General features: G+C 38.9%; 1 protein-coding gene across 5 annotated transcripts in view; it reads left to right on the forward strand.

Moving 5' to 3' along the window:
• VPS13B (vacuolar protein sorting 13 homolog B) overlaps positions 1-26,433 on the forward strand; it is a 761,266-nt gene that overhangs the window by 288,335 nt on the left and 446,498 nt on the right. For 4 of the 5 annotated variants that reach the window (XM_018559352.1, XM_018559343.1, XM_018559336.1 and 1 more), the window contains exons 19-20: positions 11,589-11,704; positions 17,126-17,270. In XM_018559352.1, coding sequence (XP_018414854.1) covers positions 11,589-11,704; positions 17,126-17,270 — 261 coding nt within the window. The remainder of the gene's footprint in view (positions 1-11,588; positions 11,705-17,125; positions 17,271-26,433) is intronic. The other variant, XM_018559329.1, reaches the window with a different exon arrangement.

The raw sequence follows: 26,433 nt of genomic DNA on the forward strand, positions 1-26,433 counted from the left end.
TAACTAGACAACCAGGACATATAATTGATTCTATATTATCCACAAAGGGTTAACAGCACTCTCTCAACCCTGCAGCAGTAGATCTCAGTGCCTGTACCTGCTCTCAATAGTAGTCTATGTCCGCCCTCTCCGTGCAGCAAATAGCTTCTTCCTTCTGAGAGCCAAGCCTCGTTCTGAGGCTACTCTAGAGGTCACATGACCTTACTCTAGGAGGCAAGCCTCACTCTGAAACTTTACCCACTGATATCTTACCGGAAAGGGAGAAAATGCCTCTCTCGCGGACGTCAGGGAGCCGCTATCTAATAGAGGGAGACTCCCTGAACATCAGGGAGACTTGAGATCCCTGATAACCTGGAAAGTTATGGAAAGAAGGGACTAAACGAACCAAAAGCCATCCACTGGACCAGTGCAAAGCACAGGGGAGCCTTCTTAGAATGGCTTAGAAGTAGGGAATGGGGGCCATTAGGAAAGTAGACTCTTGACAGGTTTTGGATGGCTTTTTGACTTCCTTCTGTTCAACTCACGATAACCTGTTGGGCTTCTTCACAGTTTTATTGTACTTTACTGATTTTTTTCACAGTACAATCTGCGCGTCAGTTGATTAATTGAAAACATACTCTCTGCATGGCTGGTGTCTTATTTCAGCAGTTGTTAAACAGTTATGCTAGCTATACACTGTTCGACTTTTGTCAAATTCCTGCTAAATTAGCTAAAGTTTGAGCCATGGGTGGCCCTGTCTTTACCAACCACTTGAAAAACTTTCATTGCAAAATTGAAAAAGCAAGGTGGAAATCCGTTCAACAGTGATTACATTCATTCAGATGCATCCACATGTAGGTTGTTCAGACAGCCATAAGTGTCAGCTGTCTGAATAGAATAGGGGAGTTTCCGGCATACATGCTGTTTAGCGTGAATGGGGAAACTGTGGGCTGAACAAGAAAAATCAAGCTCTATAGCAAGCTTAAAGGTGCCCATACACCTTACAACCATCGCAAGACTTTTGTCGGGATTCTCGGCAGGTTTTCTAGCACGCTCCTTCGACAAAAGACGTGCGACTGTACAGTAGAAATGGTCGCACTCCTTCCATACACCTTGCGATTATCATACAATCGCGGGATTTCCCGCGATTATCGGACGTTATCGCAAGGTGTACGGGCACCTTTTAGGCAGAATTTTTGCAGTCACACATTTAGATCACATGGCAGTGACACACTTTTGATCAATTACTTTCCTGTGCTAGAACTTTTAAAGTGTAGGATGCTGGTGAGATACAAAATAGTACTGACCCTACTTCATTTGATGAATATTTTACTTGTTAGCTCCCCTACCAGTTGTAAGTTTTACTGTCTTCTTGGAATACATGGAGTACCACTTTAAACTTTGATGTGAAGTTTTACTCAACAATATTGAGAAGAACAAATACTGATAGATATGCCAAAACGACCGGCAAAGGTTAGTGTGCTTTCTGTTTCTTTTTAATTTTCTTTCCTGGAATATTGCATACAGAATGAAAAGCTGCTTTCACTTATAAATCCATTTCTGGGCTTTACACTACTAGACTCCCATGTTCAGCAAATGTCACACCATTTTCTTTTCCTTTGTCTGTTAGCTTTTGGAACTCAATACAGGTTTGCAGAGTACATTATTGCCTTTCCCCAAATTTCCCAGCCTGACATGCCCTGTATTTGCATGCTGGAAAGACTTATGCTAAGCAAGCCATACATACTGTAGATATACTTGAATACATACTGGCAGATTGTGCAGCAATTGCTCAGCTGAGTTAAAAGAAAATGCTGTTAGTAAAATTGCCTTTAAGTCAATAATTCTATTTTTAATTTTAATTTTTTTTAATGGCAGCGACATATTTTGCTGTGTTTTACAAAGTATGTAGCTGTGCAACTATCAGTCCTTGCCCCTAAAAAAGCGCACAGTCCAAAGTCCCAAGCATACTTAGAGTCAGACAAATGCAGTCCAAGGCCAAATGGATCAAACGTGATTTGAGGAGGACCTAAACTGTGGAAGCTGTGCAAAGAAAGGGCAAGCAGGTGACAAAGGATTAGCTACAACTATAGCCTCCATGCAGCTGATCATTTCCCCATTACTGACCATTTGCACACAGTCTTTCTGTCTGGAGGTGGCTGTCCTGGTTGAGGCAGGGCTATGTATCTTCATATCGGAGCTGCCCCCCTGATGACTGGTAATCTGATATCTGATGGGGTAATGATTGAGAAGCAACAGGAGAGGTACAGAATACACAGATCCACAGAGTGAGTGAAACAGATGCCGGGATATCTTTAGCACTTCAGCTTTCTCTCCAGCTAGGAGAACAGTGCTATTAAGCAGCAGATATATGCCCTCTCCCAAAAAAAAGTTGGACAACACCAACAAACTTACTTGGGTCAGCATCGCTCACTCCCGGCTGCAGAAGTCCCGGCTCCCCAAAGCTGTGGAGAAGGAAGTGTGGCTGGGCGCATGCACAGTCCAGATTGTCGGAGGGGAGAAGAGGAGAGCTACACTGAAGCTGGATGGATGCAGCCGGGAGTGCGCACGTCGGACAGACACTGTGGAGTCTGCGGTGGATCAGAGACTGACACCAACGCTGGAGGGACTGTGGAAAATGAATGGAAGTCCTTACAGCAGCATTAGGGGAGGGGAAAAAATAAACTGCCTTTTAATGTCACTTTAACTTTTAGGGTATGATGATCTTAACTCATCCTGTAAGATCATACACACATATGGTATGGACTACCAATTTGGATTCCACTAGCAGGCATTGGGGGGTATAATATTCATTGAAAGGACTAGGGTTCTCATATTGATCATTTAAATTTAAATGGATACAAAGTAACACAGGAATCTTGTATTTATATACTGTTTGCTGAATCCTTTTTATGGTGTTTTTTCCATTTACCTCAAATCTTAATGGCTGTACTCCTCCCTATACCTGAAAACACAGAATTAATGCTATATAACTGTATTTATGAAAGGAATTGTTATTGTATAATGCACAGATAGATAAGACATGTGTCTACCCTGAAATTGTGCAGCTCTACTTTCTTTCCAACAGTGTCAGATTTAGAGTAAATAAACCTGTGGCATGCCAAATGTACCAGTCAACATTATGTAAGCAAATGGTGCCAAACTTGATAGAGCAATGCTTATTACATATTGGCAACTCTGCTAACTCCGTACTTAGGTGGGACTCAATAGTGGAAATATTTTGATTACAGAGCAGTATTCTGTTTTATTAGAATTAATATGATGGAGGCTGAACAATCCAGTGCAGCTGAAACAACCCCACATTTCAGAACTTCCAGAGTGCTTTCTTGGGCCTTCTATCCACAAATCTAAGACAGTTCACTTCTGGATACACTGCTTTTATTCTTCTGCTTTCAAGAACACTAAGGCTGTTTAATTAGGATCAGTGTTGTTGCTGTGTCTCTTTTTTTCATCTGCCCACGATAATTGCACTGCTACACTTTTATCACTGTCTTTGGTGATTCTACCAACAGGAAAGTAAATACAGGTCAAGGAAGTGAACATAAAATGTTCAAATTTGTGTATAAAGCTTGCCAACATATTCCTCATCTGCTCAGGCCTCGAGATTGAACTATGAAGGATTTTCTTTTTTTAATTGGGTTGTAAATGTTTCTTTGCTGAAGCTTAGCAGAAAATGTTTTGTCTAAACATTTGTGGTTCCACATTGGAGGGAATTATTCATGTACATGCATGCATCTCATTCCCCAGTGGCAAGAAGTGCATCTTTATGGTGTATAAAAGCATGTGTCTGTTTTGAGTCCAAGGTAAATGTTAATACACTTGTTGGCGTGCCGAGCAGGTAGCTGACGGATGAACAGAGGCCTGTGTAGCAGGAAACAGGCACGCTCCACTGCTGACAGTCTTTTCTAGCTGCGTTAAAAACATTTTTCTTCAAATCTCCCTTGTGCAGATAAATAGAGAAGGACAGTCACTGATGTTTTATGCTGGAAGAAGAAACCTTGAGTTGACTGGACTTCTGCGTAGGATTTATGCGAATCTCTGATAGCCTTGCTCCTTTTCTTGTTATTGAAAGACTTGTTAGCACATTCCGTCTTCACCCATCCTGTACAAGCGCGTGCGCACATTCCCCTGTGCAATCTATCATTTCACTGTATGTTTGATAGTTCTCCAGTGTTCATACACGTGCAAAATAATGTTCATACACGTGCAAATTTCAACAGTTTTCTTCATTTTCAAGACCTCAGTCTTTATATGAAAACACTTGGATACTTGACTTTGTTTTAGTAATTGAAATGCTCATATATTTTTCCTATGAAATTTAAAAATCCTCTATTTGTGCATGGTTCCTAAGATTTTCGCAATAAGATGCCTTTTAGATTTGCTGGTTCTTTAAAACAGGTCTCTAAAGTTTACAGAGTAACTGCACTTTGGAAGCTGTGCCCCCCAAAAAAGGTGAGTGCAAAAGACTAGTCATCAGCATTACCTGCAGTCTCCCCACAGCTAATCTTTCTCTATTACTGATTTACAATGCCCTGTTCTTCACTGTGTCTCTGTGTGTGGGCAAAAGTGAATAGATGTCACCAGCACACCAATAATATTGCAGTCCAAAGTGTTCATTTATATACCCTTTACCGCACATGCATGATCAATTATCCATTGCACTGTGACCCGCCGCACACACACGGCCTGGCGCCGGTGGGTGGAACCTGCCTCTGCACTTATCTTTCGGCCATAGTTATCTGCTGTAACCATGGGAACCTCAGCAGCTGGAATGCCGCGGCCACATCAGCAGTGTCTGATCTTTCTCCACGAGGTATCATCATTCTGTATCTGATTACTTTTAACACAACAATAGCTTTGATGGTATGCTCTCTTGTATTCCTATGATGTTTTGTAAAGTCTTAAGTCAGCATCCAGCTGTTTACCTTCTTTTTGGCAGGCATGACATCACTATGACATCAATTAGCTTTGATTGGTTGATTCATTTTCATCTGTTGGTCTATATAATGTGGTGTGATCTTGAACACTGTGTCATTGCTGAGCCTGATAAGGGGACCCTGCGTGGCCCCGAAAGCGCTAGTTTTGGTGACATGACATTCCAATAAACGAACACTTTGGACTGCAATATTGTTGGTGTGCTGGTGACATCTATTCACTTTTGTACTGTGTGGCGGCGCCATCCGCAGGTCACTGCGAGCACCCCCCCTCATATAATTTGGGGTGTACCGGTAAGGAGTGCGACAAGGTATCTTTTTGTTTGTTTTATGTGTGAGAGGCAAAGGCAGGGCATTTGCTTTCTCATGTCAGATCCACCAGCGAGGAAAAAAGTAAAGAGCGCAGTAGTGACATCACTAGAAGAGACATGAGAGGTGTAGAATAAGAGGGAGGCCCCCCCCTGTGTAAAAATGGTATATGGTACAAAATTAAGGGCTATACTTTTGTAAAAGCAACAAAATGAGGGAGATATACTTACAATGTATAGCATGGGAGTATTTGTAGAAACTAAATGTATTTTAAAATGTGATGTCAATAAATTATGTTTTAAACAGTAACATATAGTTGTGTAGATGCCTCAAAAAAAAAAACCATTAATGTATATATTGGTATCAAAATAAGTTAGGGGGAAGAGGCAATGAACAATATATATATATGATTCCTAGGAGGGTTTATTAATTTGATTTGTTTGCACTGAAAAATACCTGTTGACCTGCCACCAATGTACTCTGCTCCTAACCTACCCAACTTTTCTTTACTGAAATCACAAAAAAACTTTTGCAGTCCTATACATTTGTCCTGTGGTAAACTACTGAAACCCGCCTCCCCTCATTTACAAGATTGGTGAAATGTTTTGTGCATGGCAAAAACTGGGAGGGCTAAATAGTCTCCTTCAGATGGAACAGGAGGCATGCCCAGGAAAGCTTTGATTTTTTTGGCACAATCAACAGATATTTCTATAGCACTTATCAAACAGATAAAATAATAGATAAAAGAAAGATAAGATGCTTCAGCCGTCAAACGGGAGTAAAACCCCGTTCACACCAGGCCGGTTTGGCCGCACGCATCCTCCGACATGAACGATCTCATACATTGGTATGGGGGCCGCTCATGCGACCGCACGATCCGAACTGCCCCCCGCACTATTTTTGCCGCGCTGATCAGCACGGTTTTGGGTGTTTTTAATTGTGTTTCCGCGCTGAAACGCAATTAAAACAACCCAAAACCTCCCTTTTGAGATCAGCACGCGTGATCTGCAACCGCCCTGGTGTGAATGGGCTCTAAGGGAGGTTCATTGTTAGAAATGAGGAATAATTTAGACTTTGCAGCTTCCAGTGCCACGCGTCTCCAGCCTGTTTGTTGGACGATAGAGCAGTATCATCACACTACTGAGTCTTTGTTCATTGAGCAGGTAGTTGACATATCAGATTGTTGAGCTTTTCTAGGAAAGAGTAGAGTCTTTTTCTTGGCTGTGCAGGTTAATCTGTTCACATATATTTATTTCAGATATGCATATATAGCTATTTATCTGATTAGTTATATAATTAGTTGTATAAGTTAGTTATATTTATATTGGTTTTATAATAATTCCTTGTCATAATGACCTATGTAGTTCATTTACAGGGTTATCCACAAAAGGGTGAAGAGAAGACAGGAGAAGTGAACAATCTAGGGCAACATAGCTGATCTGGAAAGTGAGCTGAATTGGAGATTGTTTCCAGTTCAGCTATGTTGTCCTAGAATGTTTACTTCTCCTGCCTTCTCCAAACTCTTCGCCCTTTTGAGAATAACCCTGTAAGTCTTGGCGACCTTGTTCATTTTAAGACTGCAAAGTTGCAGACACATCAGCCTGTATTTTTAAAAATCCCTTAATTTCTATTTTTCTTTTTAAAACTATATTTTTAAATCCATGTATAAAACATAATTTCACAGTAAAAAAAAGTATTAATTTTCCTCTGTATTTGGTTGGATTACATGATGTTTGTTTCATGCTGAATTAAAGATGATGTCCCTCTTTGTTCTTCATAGTCTCCAGTGTTCCATATCCTGAGTGTTCTAAGATTCCGTTGTTCATCATAAGTCATGTCACTGCCAAGAGCAACTCCTCAACTGCCAGTGTGATGCATCGCACAGGGCTATGATATTAGAATGAAATGTTCAGTGGAATAATATTTCAGGGAGAAATAGGCTTCCCCCTCTGCCTTGGTCATCTGTCTTAAAATAAAGCATTGTAACACACATGTTGAAGTAATGGGTTTGGCATACTCACAGCCTGTCAGCAAAAAGGCAACATATTTATCTCAGAGTATGAAAAAATAAAGTATACAGCACAAGATTGCCAAGTGATTGTCATTGTACAGTCTATATGTTCTGCATAAGATCCTTACCTTCATTCCTCTAAACCGAGTAACATGTATCTATAGCTGCACATGTGCAAAAAAAAGTCCTAAATCTGTATACAGTAAATATATACACTGACAGACAACCATTGGTGTATTAGCCATTCAGAAACTTATTTTACTTGTTGACTTGATGTTTATGTGTATGATAAACAGCTGCCAAGTTTTTCTTTATACAATATTGTTTTCACCTTTTTGTTTTTCGTGCTTTTTTTGCCACTAAGCTAAAAATGTTCATCACCATTACCAGTTAATGGCACCCCAAGTGCAGCTGGGAATATGCAAGTTCTTACTCTGTGTTTGCACATGTTAAACATGCACAAATGTGGAAGAAAAAATGTGGAATGTTTTGTTGCACTATTTGCTATATGCACTACTTTTCCGCATTTGTCGCATGTGCAGAAATCCATTGAAATTAATAGGGATGCGTGGCAAAAGCAGAGAACAAATGTGCGCAAATGCACAGAGATGCATCCAAATGTGGCACGCGCAAACGTGCTGCCTAGGTGTGAATTGAGCTTAAGAGAAAAAGTTGAAAAAAACCTTAAAGTGGATAAAGTACCAGAGAGGCAATACCTTTCTTCTTTAGAATTAACTAAACTATTCATTAAAATTCTATCCAACCAGGCAGGCACTTGCACTACATAGTTGCTGGTAGGCAATTCTGCAGACAGATTGCAACGTGTATTGTGAGCCCTAAAGTAGTGGTCTCTCTGCAGCCCTCTCAGTAGAAACAGAATGATGTGCAGCAACCCCTTGAAACTAGTTACTTGTCTCCTTTCACTGACATTTCACAGGAGTCATAATGTTGATATTTGATATCAAACAGTATTTGGGTATTTAGAAATCCTCAAAATAATTCTCAGAACTTTATATAAAAGGAGCTCACTCTAATAACCCAATTACAGCCATATATTATATTTTTAGGGGCAGATTGATTTCTTTTATGGAAGGAAAGCTAAGAACTTAGACGAGTCCCACAGAATTATAGGACACCTTTACCATTTCCTGTACAATGCAATTCAACATTTACTCATAATGTGATATCAAAAATACTTTGTGTCGAGATTATATAATAAATCTACTTTAGCCAATCTCATACCTATCACACTTATCATGCGGTCTCTTTTGGACCAAGACAAATATTGATTTTTTTCTGTTATTGTCCCCGAAGATAGTACACTTGGGTGTTAGGCTCCAGTTACACCTAAGCGTATTGTCGCGTGACAAAATGCTCGACCCCAGGAATGACATTCAGTTCTATAGCCCCTGTTCACAGCTGTGCGTTTTGTCGCAAGCAGATATACACCTGTTGCACTAAATACTACAGGAGCTACTTTGGGGCAGATTCAGCGCGTTTTCTTCCCATTGACTCAATAGAAAATGCTTGAAAAACACGCGCTGCAATTATTTTTGAGCAGATTCAGCACGTTTTGCCCACGCACATGAACATGCCACAATCTGCTCAGTATGCCACAATCTACTCACAATCTGCTCTTAAACACGTGCAAAGAACGCTCACAAAAAATGCGTGTAAGATGCGCGTAATAGGTGTCGCTTAGGTGTGAATGCAACCTTAGACTGGGAAACAAATCATAAAACCTCACCTGGTTGAAAAAAATGCAGTGGTACAGGAATCTACTGTTGCATCCAAATACCAGTGTTGTCCTCAAACTAATCTTTGTGGAGCTCCTTGGATTCTAGGCCCAGGCTGTACATTGGACCTCAACTTTTGCTATGGTCAAAAGGATTTCCTGCCCCTCATTATGCAGGTTTAAAATGCCAAAGGGATGGGGAATTTTTAGCATCTTTGTTGACTTAAAATCTGTTTAGGCTTTTTCAGGCTCACAATAAAGTACTTTTAAAATGGACCTGAACTCAAAAATGGGAAATCTATTATGTTATAGACAACAATTACAAATGTTAATTGTTCCAAAGCAGTTAAAAAATATATATCTTTTGTCTTGAATTCCTATAGAGGGGGGCTCACATTCTTCCACACTATCCAAACCTAAAAAAAAGTTTTGCCTTTTACAAACACAAATTTTTCTCACCACAACGCGAGGTATTGTGGTTTGCCGGGAAGTGCATTGAGATATTTAAATGAATGGCAACACAATGCACATGGTTCTGTGCACGGTGCAAAACACATGGTATCGTGCTTATAGCTAAAACACTTATGGTGTGAACCTTACTCTTTCATCTGGTGACAGCTGTCACTAGAATTGAAGTAAGAGAAAATCCCAAATTCTGGGTTGGTATTCAAAACAGGAAGTAAAAGGAATACATCCTAATAGGACAGAGATGGCTAAAAAAAACCTTACAAGTAAGCGTACCCTTCTCTCTCCAAAATAAAAAAATCAAAACAAAATAGAGAAACTACAGGTACATAATGCATTCATCTAGAAGTACTTGCATATGCCTGCAGCAGTCTACCAAGCCTGCCTGTCATGGCCGAAACCTGTTTTGACAGGCATAACCCCTACACTTACTGGTGGTGTTGCTAAGCCCCTGCCCACAAATCCCTTATATCTATATTATGACAGGTTGCCTTTAATAATCAAATAGGAATGTGCAGGAGGTAGTTAATAGAAATCATGCTCTAATACTGTTGGGAATTGCTAAAGCTTTGCCTGGCAAAGCAGTCAAATATTTGGCTATGACATGGGGATGCTGCTGCAGATGTCTGCACCTCCTAGATGACTGCATTTTATACCTGCAGTATATGTTGTTATGAAAAATGCACTTTAATCTGCTAATACCATATCTGCTTATCACTAATGATGCAATTTTCCTTAAATAAATGAGCCTGATTTAGTTTAAAGCAATTGAAATCTATTTTGTACTTTCTTTCATATGCCCTGTATAATGTGTTAGCTGGAAATTTGGCATGTAGCAAGGGCCTGAGAAGAGAAGATTGTTAGGCTTTCAATATGGGAATCATTATAATATATACCCCGGTGCATTCCCTCAGCTTGCATGAGTTTACGAAAGATTAATATATTGTAGGAAGCTGTAGCCGGCTAACGGCCAGAATTTAATCAAGATTTGTCGAATGAAAATATTTGCGTTGGCAATGACGAGGAGAAGCTTTACGTCTCTTACTTTATTCTGTAGAGGCCTCTCATAGTATTTGTGGGCTTATATGGTCACCTGTTGAACATCATGTATGGAAATCTCAGGCCCATAGCTCCTGGTTATTTTCTGCAAATATTAAATCTGCGTGGGAAAAAAAAGCCTGATCTCTGCATGCATTCCTGTGTGATAGGTTCTACAGTTCGTCCTTATTAAGAAAACCGTTAAATAGAGAGCCACTCTGAATCAGAAATAGAATCTCAATAAATTGAAGTGAGAAAACACCAAACTAAAGCCCAACCTTAGCCAAAACATTTCTTTTTGGTTATTTGACAGAGCGGGGTAGAGTTAGAACCTCTGACAGGTACTTGTGACTGTCTGTGTTACCGCTAGAGAGATCTCATTTTACTTTGGGGCTCATTTAAAAACCTTCTGCCCTGCGTAAACCTGAGCAAATGCCATTTGCAGGACATTTCTATTACTAGATGGCACAGAGGTGCATAGGAAATTCCTATGCTGCTCAAATCCCCATTGGTGACAATGGCATTTTTACCCTGCTTTACGCTTGACATAAGGGTTATACATGAGCCCCTTTATTTACTGGAGAAAGTGGTTCAGAGGCACATAAAGTGATGTGCAATCTCCCCAATGGAGAGAGAAGGCAATATTTTTTTCATGGGGTGACAAAAAAAATAACAATTGAGAGAAAATCTCACCAATGACGGCAATAAATCCTGCCAGACGTTCTAAGCATTCCCTACTGTGTACAATGTATTTAGAGCCTCTGTCTCTTCCCCCCTCCCACCCCAAATGAAATACGGAAAGCATTGTTCCTCAATAGAAGACACCGAATATACCCATTTCACCTTGATTGGCTCAGATAAGTTCGTCAAAGTTTGGAATGGTTCACTTTGTTTTGTGTTTAACTGTTTGCGATAGGAACGTTGTTCCTGTCCTGGCTTATGTCCCTTATCTTATATAAAGTATAGTTCCAATCATATGCTTATATTAAAAAGTGTCACGGCTATTATTTATTTGCTGTTATGGCCTTTCACCTCTAAGCTGGACTATGTTATTGAGTTGGTGATTCACATGATGATCTTTGGTTTTTCTTTCTAGGTGGTGTGTTACTGGCGAGCATACAAGGGTTAGCAGTAAATGTGGACCCAGTGATATACACATGGCTTCTCTACCAGCCTCAGAAAAAAGGGGAGAGACAGACCCAACAGGTAATGGTCCATAGTGGGCTAGTCATTTCTCATCATCATCTGATATTTTAATTACTGCTCTGCTATATCTAATGAGACATCAGCTTAGTCCTTTTAACAAAGCTGTGTTAAAGCTGAACTCCAGCCAGATCTAAAGTAACACAAATGAATGAGGTTCTGTATTTAGTAATAAATTTTTTATTTTAAGGAGTATAAAGACCTGAATTTAACTTGGTGTCACCTGAACAGTAGAGCTTAGCCAGGGAGAGAATGAAACAGCGGATGGAGCCAGTCATAAGTGCTGCAGTGCTAGCCATAGACATGCTAATAGGAGGAGAGAGCATACCAGCAGATAGTTTAGTTTTGCGGATCTGCAGCGTAGGGAAAAAACAGGCCTCCTGTCCTGCCAATAAAGGGCTGTGTTGTATAGCAGAGTTGTGTAAATCTTAGATCTCAATTGAAAAAAATACAAATCATTTGGCAGGTAAAGCAGCTCACGTACTGTATACAGTATATATTGCGTATGTGTATTTAGTTGTTTGCCTGAAGTTCAGCTTTAAACTCCATGTCTGACTTAGTAACAACATTCATAAGTACTATGGTATTGAAACATATGCCTTTTAGTTTTACAATGTAAAGAACCAACACTTATATTGTAGCTAAAAATGATTCCATGATACTAGTTTTGGCAGAAGAACACTTATCAGTGAAGCTCAGTTTTCCCTTTTGTTGCTATTGTTAGGAAAGCTGTCGGCTGGATATCTGTCGGAATACACTTGTGTTCACATGATACCGATTATCCTTGCATTTATTTTTTATTTCATGTTCACACTTTTTTCTGTGGAGAGGTGGAGAGAGAATAAATCAGTTGTTTGAATTTGTGTAACATTTATCCCTGCATACTGTAAATAGTATATTTAATAGAATCAAGATCAGTAAGCCTGCAGTCTTGCTTTTTCCTCCAAACCCACTGGAGGCCCTGGGCCCATTGATCTTATCAATATTAAAACACATCTGTCATATGCCCATAAAAAGTAAAATAGACAACTAACTGCAGCTACTCTCTGTCTGCCTTCCCTAAGAGCTGCTGTGGCCCCCTGGCAGAACCCAAGTTTCCTGGGTTTGGGGCAAACATGCATACTCTCTCCCTCATTACACAGTGCAGTGCTCAGTACCTGAATACCCTATTGTCAGGCTCAAACAGTGTGTCATGTTTATCAGTAAGTATTCATTTTCAGTAAGTCAGCATTTGCATATAATCTTTCAGGGACTGTAGTTGAGAGGTGGACAGGAATTCTGAAGCTGACATTTACTACCTAAAGCAGGGGTGGGGAACCTCTGGCCCTTCACATGTGGTAAAAACTACAAATCCCATAAGGCATTGCAAGATTCTCACAGCCACAGGCATGACTCCCAGAGACATGCATCATTGGATTTGTAGTTTCACCACAGCTGGAGGGCCGGAGGTCCCCCACCCCTGACCTAAAGGATGCTCCTTTGCAGCAATTTACATATGACAGGTATGCTTTAAATTAGACCTTGCATATAAATATTAGAGTTCAACAGTGTAATATTGCCAAATAAGCTTTGTAGAATGAAAAGTTAAAAAATGTCACCTTCTGATGTAAAGGACCTGAACCTCTACTTATTAAATTATATGTGTTATTGTGGCATATTCAGTTCCGATCTGGTACTATAGCCCACATCCTGAAAATATCCGGCTAATAATGTAATGCAATATGATGTCAGCATTTGCCCACCAACTCCGTTCCAAATTCCCCTGGCCCTCTTTTTCCTCCTCAGTTGTCCGTTTTTTTTCGTCTGATGTATCTATTCAACTATTCAGCACTAAAAACGTTGCTGTCTCTTAATTGCCTTGTTTTCTATGTTTAAAAGGCAATATAAAGGAAAAGTTATGGTGGAAAGAAAACCAATTCTGAGTTTAACCATTCATTTTTAACATATACATTCTTAATTGTCCGCATAACTGGGAGTGTGGCAGGGACATGTCCATTGCCAATATATATTGTGATGGAAGAAAGTGGGGAGCTATGTGAATGTGGAGGCAATGGGAAAAGATTGAAACCAGGTCTGACAATTATCCAATATGGAAGTACCAGACCTCCAGTTCGCATAGGTCATATGAAGACCAGACAGGCCAGTTCCTGCAGGTTTCAAGTTTGCCAAGTGGTACTATTCCTCCAACACACCACAACTTCATCCAAAAGTTTAGTCACTGATAGGTGTCTAAAGCCGAATTCACATTGTGTTGTGATATTGCATGTGTTTATTTGCATTGGACTGTCAACCATCGCAATGCATGTTATAACATTCTGCAATTTGTGTTTTAATGCAGGAAGCCGCATTTCACAGTTGACTGTTCACATCTGTGCTTTGAACACACTAAAAAGGCATGGGCATTTTGGGCACTGTGTATGTGGATTAGGCTTTCAAAATGTTGAGCAGAACGTTTTTGTTCATGAACCCTCTGACCTTTCCTGTTGCTTGAAATCAGTTGGATTGGACATGTCTTACTGCTCTTGTAGACCAGATATCTACCGGAAAAGCAAAGAATTATTTTAGCCTCAAGAAACCTACTTCATTATCCAGGCCAAACTACAATAGTCAGATTGGGTACGAATCCAAGGGCCTTCTTTTGAGGAGAACTTTCCTCAGCTCTTTAGGGTTGAATAAATAAATCAAACATAAAACTGTCCCTGTTCACCTAAACAGTAACAAAATAAAAATACATTTATGATATATACATTTTTATCTGTACATACAGGTGAAACTCTAAAAATTAGAATATCGTGCAAAAGTTCATTTATTTCACTAATGCAACTTAAAAGGTGAAACTAATATTTGAAATAGACTCATTACATGCAAAGCAAGATAGTTCAAGCCGTGATTTGTCATAATTGTGATGATTATGGCTTACAGCTCATGAAAACCCAGATCCACAATCTCAGAACATTTTTGGCAGTGTGGGCAGGTGCCAAGTCCTGCTGGAAAATGAAGTCCCATAGTGCTCGTCTGCGGAAGAAAGCATGAAGTGCTCCAAAATCTCCTGGTAGACGGCTAAGTTGCATTAGTGAAATAAATGAACTTTTGCACGATATTCTAATTTTTCGAGTTTCACCTGTATGTGCCCACTAAAGCAACTAAACATAGAGCGTAAAACCACCTGATTAAACATTTTTAATATAAATTAAAATAATTGTCCAAATTACACTTAAAAGGTGAAAAAAGTTTCATATCTTGTGAAAAATGTAATTTGCTGCATTAAAGTGCATTTCCCAAGTGATCATCCAGCATTATGTAATCAAACTCACCAGATGAAGCTGACCTTTTTCTTATAGAAGGTCATAAAACACATCAGATGATTCCCAGGCACAGATCATGTCTTCATTTTTCTTAAAGACACCAATGCACATAAATGCCACAGACAGACATACGCAGGAATAAATCTAATAGTGTTATTCCGTTTATTTAATTTAAGAGAAAAGAAGCAAAATGTACTTACATGCAGCTAGTATACCAGAGCACTATTCATAAAGCATTGTAATAAGCCAGTGCCTCCACCGGGCCCGGGCACTGTATCAAGACCACAAGATGATGCCACCCAGCGGTACACAGGCTTCCGACAGTAGTGAGAACCGGAAGTGATGTATTTTTCTGGCCACTCCCAACACATTTGGTTGTTTGACTTTGCCAGGAGTCCTGCCTTCCACTTTCTATGTGGGTGGTATATGGTGGGCACATACTGTATGTACATATGAATAATATATGTTTGTTAAATGTATTTAATAATTTATGTTATTGTTTAGGTCAGTGGTTCTCAACCTGTGGGTCGCAACCCATAGTTGAGGGGGTCCCCACGTGCCTTGTGCTGTTCTAGGTAAGAGGCTCCTCAGCCTCCTCCTAGTGCAGCAGTGTCAGTACTCCTAGATGGCGCTGCAGCAGCGGCCGGAGAGGATCAGAGAGAGGGGAGCAGGCAGGAGTGAGGGGAGGTGAGTGATTAATCACCACAAAGCCCACACTGGGCACCACAGAGGCCGCACTGGATGCCACCAGAGAGTCCCACTAGTCACCTGAGAGCCTGCATAGCCTCCTGAGAGCTCAATCAGATACTAGTTTTGGTGCATCCCTAAATTTTACGGTTGGGGGTCACCACAACTTGGCAAATGTTACCAAGGGGTCCTGGCCCTAGAAAGGTTGAGAACCACTGGTTTAGGTGAATAGTGCAGGTTTTATGTTTTGATCTACTTTCTCAAATAGGGGTGTATTTAAAATTGCTTTTTCACAATAAGCAAATATATTAATTCAGGAGATATTACTCTAACACTAATGACTTTATTAATCAAAAACTCATAGGTCTGAAAGACACTTTTGCTATGCTGTGCATTGGAAGTTAACACACATTATATGCATTAGTGCATTGCAGTGTCATTCATTTTAAATGGCACACCAGTGCACTATGGCAACACCACTCTGACACACATACATTGCAGCATACCACGATATGTGGTAATGCACTACTGTGCATTTGGGCATGCAGCATTTTCCCCCCCGATGCAGCACACCACCTTTTATTCACCCGTTTAAAATTAATTGGCTACCTACATGCAATGCACATTAGGATGTGGCACAATTCATGTTAACACAAGGCACACATATTGCAAAAATAAAAATGTAAATAAACCTTCTTACACATAGCAGAACCTTTCTCTGGAGCTCTCAGTCCTATGCTAATCATCATTTCTGTAGTGCATTTTTTTCCCCCTGGGAAGAGCAGTGACTGGATGCTAGACTGTCAATCAAAAAGAAATGCTGAGAGGCAATGGAGGAGAGGTAGACATTGCCGTCCATTTGATGTCCTTCAGCTGTTCTTGCTCACTCCTCATTCCTTTAGGAGATTGTAGGCTGGGACAGAGGAATGTTGGGACTGCTTTGTTTGATATCGCTACATTTGTATTAGAAGACATCTGCAGATATCTTTATGAGAATTTAGAAATTAACTTTGATTTAGCTGTGCTGTTAACATTTGCTGTGAGTTTTAAAGTAAGAATATGTTAAAAGAGCCAAGGTGTAACAGGTTATTCAGCCTGTGATAAGAGGGCTTGATCAGTTAAAACGCCCAACACCTTTGTACGGAACTCAAGCAGGCTGACAACAGATGATTGTCCTGGGACTTTTACTTTATCATATGTTCTTAATGGAGTCACAAGTGTAAGCAAAATATTCTGCTGTTTGGTGCCCTTCTGTCCACTAGTGCTTGTGGTTCTTTTAATGAGGCATCATCCATTTAAACATTCTGGCCGTAAGAATGCTCAGTTCTTTTGCTGCCCTGGAAGTGAACCTGTGAAACACTTAACTGTTCCATTCGCTATGCTCACCTGCCGAAAAGAGCAGCACTAGTGTTTATTTTTTTCTTCTTTTCCTCCCCAGCCACTGGGATCCGCTTCTCTTGCCATGCCACTGTCGAGGAAGAAGGAGGATGAGGTGTCAGTTGGCAGCACGCCTTTGGCAAAGCAGGCATCAAATCAACCGTCTGAGTATGCCAGCAGCCCTGTCAAAACAAAAACCGTAACAGGTATGCTCTCTTCTTTGGATAAAAAAAAATACATATCGGGAGCTTTTAGTGGGTCAGCTGTGCAAACATGTTGAGGCACCTTTGGGCTTTTCACAAATACACCCTGTGTTAGAGATTTAATGTTTCTATAATTAAAATCCATCCGTTCTTATTATTTCTGCTACTCAGGTTCTGTTTTGATTTAAATATTACTCCTATTTTGCTCGTTTTGTTAAACAGCTTATACGCACAGTTTTTATGTTTGGAGTAGCGAAATCTTGACGATCTTGTTATGTGCTTATAACAGACCAGTCTATGTAGCATAGGTGCTCCGTTGTTGGATAAAACAGACACAGTGGTTGGAGGTGAAAATATAAAGTGGAGCAGTTTTTATGGTGCCTAAATGGGTTTATGTATTTTCACAGAAAAAAAGGAAGTGGTGGGTTGGAACAGTCCTGGGTTGGCTGTATGACAATAATATTTGCCAAAAGCATTTGTCTCTGTGATAGTGTCTATGGGCTGGTGTGAGTTCCTGTGGGCAGCTTAGCCATAGTTACTCATTTAATAAAAACAGCCTAAATACAGGAGGGCTGCTTTAAAGTTACAGGCATCCCATCAAATCACAATTGAGCTGATAATGCTATTCGGTTAACATTGCTTCTGTGCCAAGTCTATTTACTTTACCTTTCATCTAAGTTTATATAATCCTTCACATCAATATTTATTACATGTATTTTTACAGTGCCAACAGTTTACGCCGCACTTTACATAGTGTGTATTCACATCAGTCCCTGCCCTCAAGGAACTTACAATCTAAGGTCCCTATCTCACATGCATAAATGCCGGGCCAATATAGACGGGAGCCAATTAACCTACCAGCATATCTTTGGAGTGTGGGAGGAAACCGGAGTACCCGGAGGAAACCCATGCAAGCACAGGGAGAACATTCAAACTCCTTGCAAATAGTGTTCTGGCCAGGATTCAAACCAGGGACCCCTCAATTATTTTCTCAGTACTTTTAGCACTTGTTTCTGGCTTTTGTCACTTGATTCTGAGCATTGTCATCCCTTGCATAATCCATTGGTCACCTACACGCCTGCATCAGTAGGCATTCTAGACTGCATTTTCAAAACATAGAAGCTGGCACATATAGGTATCTTACTTGCATATATGAGAATTGATTGCCGTGGAATATTTTTTGAGAACTGTACCTCATTTTTTTTAAAGGACCCCTCCATGTATAGCTTTATGTGTGTTTAACTCACACAACAAGGATTACAATGTTAACATGTATTTTAAAGGGAATTATTCATGGTTTCCAATACTGTATTCTTCAAAAGTGCTCCTCATTATTTAATATAACATACATACTTGCTGACAGAACACTGTTTAGAATTCTTGATGAGTACAAATAAATATTTCATTAGAACTGCTGATCTCAAATATTTCTTTTGTACCAAAAATATTCTTTTATAAACATCAGCTGATCAGAACTGAGAACTGGCAATTACACTCAGTAGGATCTTCCCAGAAGTATTTAAATAGCATTAATTTGTAATCTCCAGAGAATAGTGTGTTTTTTCACAGATGTTTGACCTTTTATAATGGTCCTCCAATACAACAGGGCCATTTTCACAATCGAGAGCAGTAGGTGGCTGCATATTAATTATTTACATGTGGCCTTTTAGATTTTTTCCATATTTTTTTTCTTTTTGATGAATATTGTTTTCTCTTTTGGTTTATGTTGTTGAGGATCATTATTTAAGGTGTTTTGATAATAGATATCATTCTACAAATAGATTAAATAGATTTTCTATATTTCCTTTGTATGGAAAAAGGGAAAATAATTATGCAGAAGCTGTGAACAGGTGGCAAACAATTTATACGCATTTCCTGCATTTACAAAGCATATACCTCTTGTATAGTGGTTGCACAATACAGCAGACTAGCAGCCATAAATGCTAAGGTGGCAAAAATCACATAAGCAGTGCAGCTAACCAATAGGGAAGCTATATGGAATACTTGTTTTAATGCCCAGCACCCAGCTAGAATGTGATGTCATAGTTTAGTTCATTAGTCCAGCATTGGAGAACTCTGGTAGGGTTGACAACACTGCTTCCGATATAAATGCTGCAGTCAGATCACTACAGCAAATTATGAGATTACTATTTCTGGCAAGATTAACCAGTACTTGTACTTGCCGCATTTTAAAGTGTCAAAACATTTACAACTGTGCATATTTTGCAGAGATGTACTGAATATATGTTTTCTTTTCTTCCCAGACATACAACTTAAAATTAAGTTTACAGTCTTGATTACAATTAGGGCTGAAATACATACCATCATAGGTGAAAATTCTGTTCTTCGGTGGAAGCCACATGTCTGCATGGCCAGCTGGTCTTTCAGACATATGGCAACCTTGGTGGTGCCTGTGCAGCTAAGCATTTCTCAGACACACTGGAGCATAAAGGGGACGTTGGTAGGTCGGAAGGAGGTCACTTGCAGCTCAGATACACTGAATGATCTCACATTTGTCTCAAACTGATTTTAGATGGTCAATGTACTTGAAAGCAAGCTGCATTTGCCCAATGACATAAGCCCGAACAATGTAGTAATTAACAAAGGAAAATTAGGTAAATGTTGTGGTATAAGTATTGGTGCATTTTCCAAGAACCAAATTAACAGTGTTATGATGAGGTTTTACAGCAGCTACACCTAATTATCTTAAATGTGCTCTGTGATCTGACCTTCTAAAATGGTCTAATCCAGTGCGTTAAAAGAATGAAACATTTGCGCCAATGTTCAAAACAGTTTAAAATGCTGTAGTGAACATAACTTCAGATTCAAGCATGCTGGATCCACATTCTGGAATAGTTGTGCACTACTTTTTTTTTATTTTTTTATTTGTCACAGGAAGAGCTAATTAAGCAGGCACATAGACATATAATACCCCCATTTTTGTTACTGTATCAGCATCGAGTTTTTGAAATCAACCCTAATCCATGTTTCTGCTACATTAAAATGTCTATTATTGGTACACTTCCATTTATATAGTACAAAAACAGTTTTTTGTTACAGAATTAAAAAATATATATTAACATAAAAATGCTTTTATGTTGTTGTTGGTAAAGTGATACTGTTAAGTGTAGACAAAACACAGTAGTTTTTGTTTAATCGACACAACATTATAAAAACTAGTACATCCACCATCCAAAAAAAAAGAACCAATAATTATTTAGCAGTGCATGCTCTTTGAAATATTTGGATTTTGTCCTAAAGTTGGCCATAGGCAACTTAATGAAGTCAAGAAATACTTCCAATTAGAGACCTTTTCTGGTCTCCGAGAAAGTGATAACAAGCAGCTTAGATAGTTGTAGATCCTCATTATTCCACAAAGATTTCCCAGCTTGAAATGTCATTTCAACTAGTTCCTTAACTTTAACTCTTTTGTGGAAAGAAACCAAAGTACCTTGAATGAGTTGATGTTATGGGTACTGGTGCTTGTGCGTGAAAAGGCCATCAAACAAGGTTCGATGGACCTAGTCCAGCTATGGTCATACTAACACCCATCTATCTCAGCAGTGTTGATCACATATTACAGCTCCAACTTTAAACATTCCTTTACTCTCATTTGGGTCTGAATGACCTGTTGGCTGTGTATCACAGAACATCCTCTTGCTACAATGAGTAGGTGAAAGAGTTTACAGTGTTTCTATAGCCAAATACTTAAATTTTTTAAACAAATTGGGATTTTTTTTTTCTGCCTGTCACATTTCAGAAACACAGCAGGAAAAATAAATCTCCACAAAGTGAGGATAATTTCCTGTCTATGGAATAACAGACGCTATTGGAAGATTTGCCTTTACTACTGGTTCTGGTGACAAATCATTAGTCATTTTCTGTCTCCGTGACAATAGCCACCAGATCAGTTAGAGAGGGTGAATCCACCAGGCTGGGAAAGAGACAGCAAAAAAACCAAACAGATGTTCTAACCCTTTCACACGCTATCCCAAACTAAAAATAAGCTTAGGCTTTGCATACACTTCAACTCTTTACCAGAAAAGCTGTTTAGTTAATAGTTTTTGGTTTTATCAACCCCATTTTGGCCTTTTTTCTTGTCAGGAAGAATACATTTACAGAATAATTAATCTTGTCATCCAGTTAATACAACTGGGAGAGTGATACGTGGATTTCTTTCAACCCCTCACCATCTAAAATGATTATATAACGGCACTCGCTATGATTGACAAATCATTTCCTCGCAGCATCATTAGAAGAATAATAATCTTTCGAAAAATCAAGGTTGGCTCAAGCGTGTCTCATATGTCAATCCACTTATCTTGTAAATCTGGAGATTACTTCATCATAACCCAGGGATCGAAATGATTAGCAGAATTGTTATTGTGCATCAGAATTCAGGAAGGAATGGAATTTTTGTGACTCTAAAATTAGCACCATATGCAGCAATGTTTATGTAGCTTATACCTTGTGACACCTCATATTTCATCTGTAATGACATCTGATGCATAGTGCCAGCCAGTTACTCACTTTCTACTTTACATGAGCTAATATGTCATTTTTATTTATCAGGGATTTATAATGATCACTTAATACCATTACATGTTTTATAATAAACATATCGTCAAACGAAGGCTTGTTGTTTTTCGGTTGTTGTTACGACTAAAACTGTAAGTTTAGAAGAAAAAAAAATGATACATAGTGTGTATTCACATCAGTCCCTGCCCTCAAGGAACTTACAATCTAAGGTCCCTATCTCACATGCATAAATGCCGGGCCAATATAGACGGGAGCCAATTAACCTACCAGCATATCTTTGGAGTGTGGGAGGAAACCGGAGTACCCGGAGGAAACCCATGCAAGCACAGGGAGAACATTCAAACTCCTTGCAAATAGTGTTCTGGCCAGGATTCAAACCAGGGACCCCTCAATTATTTTCTCAGTACTTTTAGCACTTGTTTCTGGCTTTTGTCACTTGATTCTGAGCATTGTCATCCCTTGCATAATCCATTGGTCACCTACACGCCTGCATCAGTAGGCATTCTAGACTGCATTTTCAAAACATAGAAGCTGGCACATATAGGTATCTTACTTGCATATATGAGAATTGATTGCCGTGGAATATTTTTTGAGAACTGTACCTCATTTTTTTTAAAGGACCCCTCCATGTATAGCTTTATGTGTGTTTAACTCACACAACAAGGATTACAATGTTAACATGTATTTTAAAGGGAATTATTCATGGTTTCCAATACTGTATTCTTCAAAAGTGCTCCTCATTATTTAATATAACATACATACTTGCTGACAGAACACTGTTTAGAATTCTTGATGAGTACAAATAAATATTTCATTAGAACTGCTGATCTCAAATATTTCTTTTGTACCAAAAATATTCTTTTATAAACATCAGCTGATCAGAACTGAGAACTGGCAATTACACTCAGTAGGATCTTCCCAGAAGTATTTAAATAGCATTAATTTGTAATCTCCAGAGAATAGTGTGTTTTTTCACAGATGTTTGACCTTTTATAATGGTCCTCCAATACAACAGGGCCATTTTCACAATCGAGAGCAGTAGGTGGCTGCATATTAATTATTTACATGTGGCCTTTTAGATTTTTTCCATATTTTTTTTCTTTTTGATGAATATTGTTTTCTCTTTTGGTTTATGTTGTTGAGGATCATTATTTAAGGTGTTTTGATAATAGATATCATTCTACAAATAGATTAAATAGATTTTCTATATTTCCTTTGTATGGAAAAAGGGAAAATAATTATGCAGAAGCTGTGAACAGGTGGCAAACAATTTATACGCATTTCCTGCATTTACAAAGCATATACCTCTTGTATAGTGGTTGCACAATACAGCAGACTAGCAGCCATAAATGCTAAGGTGGCAAAAATCACATAAGCAGTGCAGCTAACCAATAGGGAAGCTATATGGAATACTTGTTTTAATGCCCAGCACCCAGCTAGAATGTGATGTCATAGTTTAGTTCATTAGTCCAGCATTGGAGAACTCTGGTAGGGTTGACAACACTGCTTCCGATATAAATGCTGCAGTCAGATCACTACAGCAAATTATGAGATTACTATTTCTGGCAAGATTAACCAGTACTTGTACTTGCCGCATTTTAAAGTGTCAAAACATTTACAACTGTGCATATTTTGCAGAGATGTACTGAATATATGTTTTCTTTTCTTCCCAGACATACAACTTAAAATTAAGTTTACAGTCTTGATTACAATTAGGGCTGAAATACATACCATCATAGGTGAAAATTCTGTTCTTCGGTGGAAGCCACATGTCTGCATGGCCAGCTGGTCTTTCAGACATATGGCAACCTTGGTGGTGCCTGTGCAGCTAAGCATTTCTCAGACACACTGGAGCATAAAGGGGACGTTGGTAGGTCGGAAGGAGGTCACTTGCAGCTCAGATACACTGAATGATCTCACATTTGTCTCAAACTGATTTTAGATGGTCAATGTACTTGAAAGCAAGCTGCATTTGCCCAATGACATAAGCCCGAACAATGTAGTAATTAACAAAGGAAAATTAGGTAAATGTTGTGGTATAAGTATTGGTGCATTTTCCAAGAACCAAATTAACAGTGTTATGATGAGGTTTTACAGCAGCTACACCTAATTATCTTAAATGTGCTCTGTGATCTGACCTTCTAAAATGGTCTAATCCAGTGCGTTAAAAGAATGAAACATTTGCGCCAATGTTCAAAACAGTTTAAAATGCTGTAGTGAACATAACTTCAGATTCAAGCATGCTGGATCCACATTCTGGAATAGTTGTGCACTACTTTTTTTTTATTTTTTTATTTGTCACAGGAAGAGCTAATTAAGCAGGCACATAGACATATAATACCCCCATTTTTGTTACTGTATCAGCATCGAGTTTTTGAAATCAACCCTAATCCATGTTTCTGCTACATTAAAATGTCTATTATTGGTACACTTCCATTTATATAGTACAAAAACAGTTTTTTGTTACAGAATTAAAAAATATATATTAACATAAAAATGCTTTTATGTTGTTGTTGGTAAAGTGATACTGTTAAGTGTAGACAAAACACAGTAGTTTTTGTTTAATCGACACAACATTATAAAAACTAGTACATCCACCATCCAAAAAAAAAGAACCAATAATTATTTAGCAGTGCATGCTCTTTGAAATATTTGGATTTTGTCCTAAAGTTGGCCATAGGCAACTTAATGAAGTCAAGAAATACTTCCAATTAGAGACCTTTTCTGGTCTCCGAGAAAGTGATAACAAGCAGCTTAGATAGTTGTAGATCCTCATTATTCCACAAAGATTTCCCAGCTTGAAATGTCATTTCAACTAGTTCCTTAACTTTAACTCTTTTGTGGAAAGAAACCAAAGTACCTTGAATGAGTTGATGTTATGGGTACTGGTGCTTGTGCGTGAAAAGGCCATCAAACAAGGTTCGATGGACCTAGTCCAGCTATGGTCATACTAACACCCATCTATCTCAGCAGTGTTGATCACATATTACAGCTCCAACTTTAAACATTCCTTTACTCTCATTTGGGTCTGAATGACCTGTTGGCTGTGTATCACAGAACATCCTCTTGCTACAATGAGTAGGTGAAAGAGTTTACAGTGTTTCTATAGCCAAATACTTAAATTTTTTAAACAAATTGGGATTTTTTTTTTCTGCCTGTCACATTTCAGAAACACAGCAGGAAAAATAAATCTCCACAAAGTGAGGATAATTTCCTGTCTATGGAATAACAGACGCTATTGGAAGATTTGCCTTTACTACTGGTTCTGGTGACAAATCATTAGTCATTTTCTGTCTCCGTGACAATAGCCACCAGATCAGTTAGAGAGGGTGAATCCACCAGGCTGGGAAAGAGACAGCAAAAAAACCAAACAGATGTTCTAACCCTTTCACACGCTATCCCAAACTAAAAATAAGCTTAGGCTTTGCATACACTTCAACTCTTTACCAGAAAAGCTGTTTAGTTAATAGTTTTTGGTTTTATCAACCCCATTTTGGCCTTTTTTCTTGTCAGGAAGAATACATTTACAGAATAATTAATCTTGTCATCCAGTTAATACAACTGGGAGAGTGATACGTGGATTTCTTTCAACCCCTCACCATCTAAAATGATTATATAACGGCACTCGCTATGATTGACAAATCATTTCCTCGCAGCATCATTAGAAGAATAATAATCTTTCGAAAAATCAAGGTTGGCTCAAGCGTGTCTCATATGTCAATCCACTTATCTTGTAAATCTGGAGATTACTTCATCATAACCCAGGGATCGAAATGATTAGCAGAATTGTTATTGTGCATCAGAATTCAGGAAGGAATGGAATTTTTGTGACTCTAAAATTAGCACCATATGCAGCAATGTTTATGTAGCTTATACCTTGTGACACCTCATATTTCATCTGTAATGACATCTGATGCATAGTGCCAGCCAGTTACTCACTTTCTACTTTACATGAGCTAATATGTCATTTTTATTTATCAGGGATTTATAATGATCACTTAATACCATTACATGTTTTATAATAAACATATCGTCAAACGAAGGCTTGTTGTTTTTCGGTTGTTGTTACGACTAAAACTGTAAGTTTAGAAGAAAAAAAAATGATTTCTGTCTAAATGGAAGATGAGCCCTTTTGTCCACTGTAGTTTGTTTGTGTTTTCTTACTGTAGTGAAAGGGCTAGTGAATACTGCGATTGATCACTTAAAGGGTATGTACACCCTATTAATGAACATCTCTTATTTGGTCCCTTTGGTACTATTTAAATATACCATTGAAAGTAATTTGTTATAGCTGTTTGATACAAAAAAAAAACAACCTTTCGATCCTGTGAGTAATCGTGTGAGCTGATACGCTTCTACCTCTGCTCTCTACTCTCTACCTCTGCTGCATTAATATCCATTATATTGTTGCCAGCTGTCTCTGAGGACTACAAACACCTCTTCTCTGTTATGGAAAAGAGGAGAGAGGGGCTTTCTGTTGTCCTGTCCTTCTCTCACTAACCACCAGTGTGGGTGGGTGGGGAGGGTTAAATAACACTGCTACTGACTACCAGTGCAGTGTGAGATTTAATAATATTGCCATTGACTACCAGTGTACGAGGGGTGTGTTCACATAATATGCCACTGG

Source organism: Nanorana parkeri, unplaced genomic scaffold (assembly GCF_000935625.1).
Source record: "Nanorana parkeri isolate BGI_ZX_2015 unplaced genomic scaffold, ASM93562v1 scaffold16, whole genome shotgun sequence".
Classification (NCBI taxonomy): domain Eukaryota; kingdom Metazoa; phylum Chordata; class Amphibia; order Anura; family Dicroglossidae; genus Nanorana; species Nanorana parkeri.